Source organism: Lepus europaeus, chromosome 1, assembly GCF_033115175.1.
Source record: "Lepus europaeus isolate LE1 chromosome 1, mLepTim1.pri, whole genome shotgun sequence".
In the NCBI taxonomy this organism is placed as follows: domain Eukaryota; kingdom Metazoa; phylum Chordata; class Mammalia; order Lagomorpha; family Leporidae; genus Lepus; species Lepus europaeus.
The window spans coordinates 130794487-130796333 of NC_084827.1; the positions used below are offsets into that span (position 1 = coordinate 130794487).

The following is a 1847-nucleotide window of genomic DNA, read 5'->3' on the forward strand; positions in this document are numbered from 1 at the left end:
TAGTCCTGTTTCTCATTCAATTCACTTCAACAGGTTTCCCCTTTGGTGCTCAGTTACTCGATTCATTGATTGTTCGATAGTAACTTGTTTAATTTCCTTGCATTTGTGTAATTTCCAAGTTTCTAATTTATTGCAATGTTATCAGAAAAGATACTTAATATAATTTCTGTTCTTTTAATTTGGTTGAGCTATGTTTATGAACTTCTGTATGATTTATTCTGGGAAAATTTTTTTTTTTTGCCCGAATCCAGGCTTTATTTCTGTGGGGACACGCACCTCTCTGCAGCCGGGAGCTGGCCAGAGGGTCCCACGGCTCGCACCGCGTGCGGCTGGGGGATTCAGACGGAGAGAAGCCCGGGTGGTTTCCTGGAGGCGGCAGCGCCGGCTGCTGGGACTCCCGGGAGACCCAAGCTTCCCAGTGACGGACTCGGACGGTCTGTGGGCGCCAGGCCCCAGGACCCCGGCGCCCGGCCAAGTCACGGCGGCCAGCTGGGCGGGGTCAGGCTCAGAGCCGCCTGGCTAGGGCGCAGGGCCCGGCTCGGGCGGCCTGGTGTGCGCTCCCTGGCCCCCGGCGCCCTGGAGGCGGTACAAGGCCTCGACCTGCCGGCGCTTTCTCCTTGGCGCGGCTGATGGCCATCCGGAAGAGGTGGCAGAAGAGCTGCACGGCGGGCGGGGAGTCGTCGTAGCCGGGCACGGGGTAGGTGACGAGGCAGGGGTTGCAGTTGGTGTCCACCACGCCCACCGTGGGGATGTTCATCTTGGCGCGTCCCTCACGGCCACGTGCGGCTCGAACACGTTGTTGAGCGTGTGCAGGAAGATGAGCAGGTCGGGCAGGCGCACGGCGGGGCCGAACAGGAGGCCGGCGTTGGTCAGCAGGCCGCCCTTGAAGTAGCGCGTGTGCGCATACTCGCCGCAGGCGCGCGCCGTGCTCTCCACCAGCTGCGAGAACTGCCGGCTGCGGCTCACGAACAGGATGACGCCCCCGCGGTAGGCCACGTGCGCCATGAAGTTGAGCGCCAGCTGCAGGTGCGCGGCAGTCTGCTCCAGGTCGATGATGTCCTGGTTCAGCCGGCTCCCGAAGATGTAGGGCTCCATGAACCTGTGCCAACAGCCGGCCTTGTGGCCCAGGTGCACGCGGGCCTCGAACAGGCCCCTCACGGAGAAGAGCTCCCGCACGTTGAAGAAGTCGGCGTGCTTGAGCGGCTCCCGGAGGACCTGGTCACGGACGTCCGGGGCCAGGCCACGGACACCGCTGTGGTCCCCGCGCTCGTGGACCGCCGGGGCCGGGCCGCTGCCCAGCGTCCTCCAGCCGGGCCGGACGGGGCCGCGCGCCGCCTTCGTGCAGAGCTGGGGCCTGCGCCAGGCACCTGCGCACAGCAGGCGCGACAGCGTGGCCGCGGCGGGCGCCATGGCTGCCGGATCTTTTTTTTTTTTTTATGGTAATAAAAATGTTGTTTAATTTGTTCAAAGTATATTATACATTATCAAACAACGGCGGTACAATAAACAATGATAAAAAGTATGCTGTTGAGGAGAATATGTATTCTACAGCTGTTGGATGGGTAGTTTTATAGATGTCTATTAAGTCCAGTTGATCTAGAGTGCAATTAACTTTGTTGTTCTTTATTGATTTTAAATCTAGATGATCTCTCCATTTATGAAAGTGGAGTGCAAAAGTTCCCTACAATGAATATATTGGAGTCTATTCTCTCCTTTACATACATTAATATTGGCTTTGTGTGTTTGGGTGCTCCAATATATTGCATATGCATTTATAAATGTTATTTCTTCTTGCAGGATTAAGTCCTTTAACATTATATAATGACCTTCCTGGTCTTTTTTAGTGC

General features: G+C 56.3%; 1 protein-coding gene across 1 annotated transcript; it reads right to left on the reverse strand.

Annotated features, from left to right (window-relative positions):
* Positions 1-245: 245 nt before the first annotated feature.
* LOC133763208 (small ribosomal subunit protein uS2m-like) lies at positions 246-1410 on the reverse strand. The gene is given in 3 exon segments (XM_062196582.1): positions 246-612; positions 614-765; positions 768-1410. Coding segments are annotated over 3 exon segments (888 nt in total). The 3' UTR covers positions 246-519.
* Between the last annotated feature and the right edge of the window lie 437 nt (positions 1411-1847).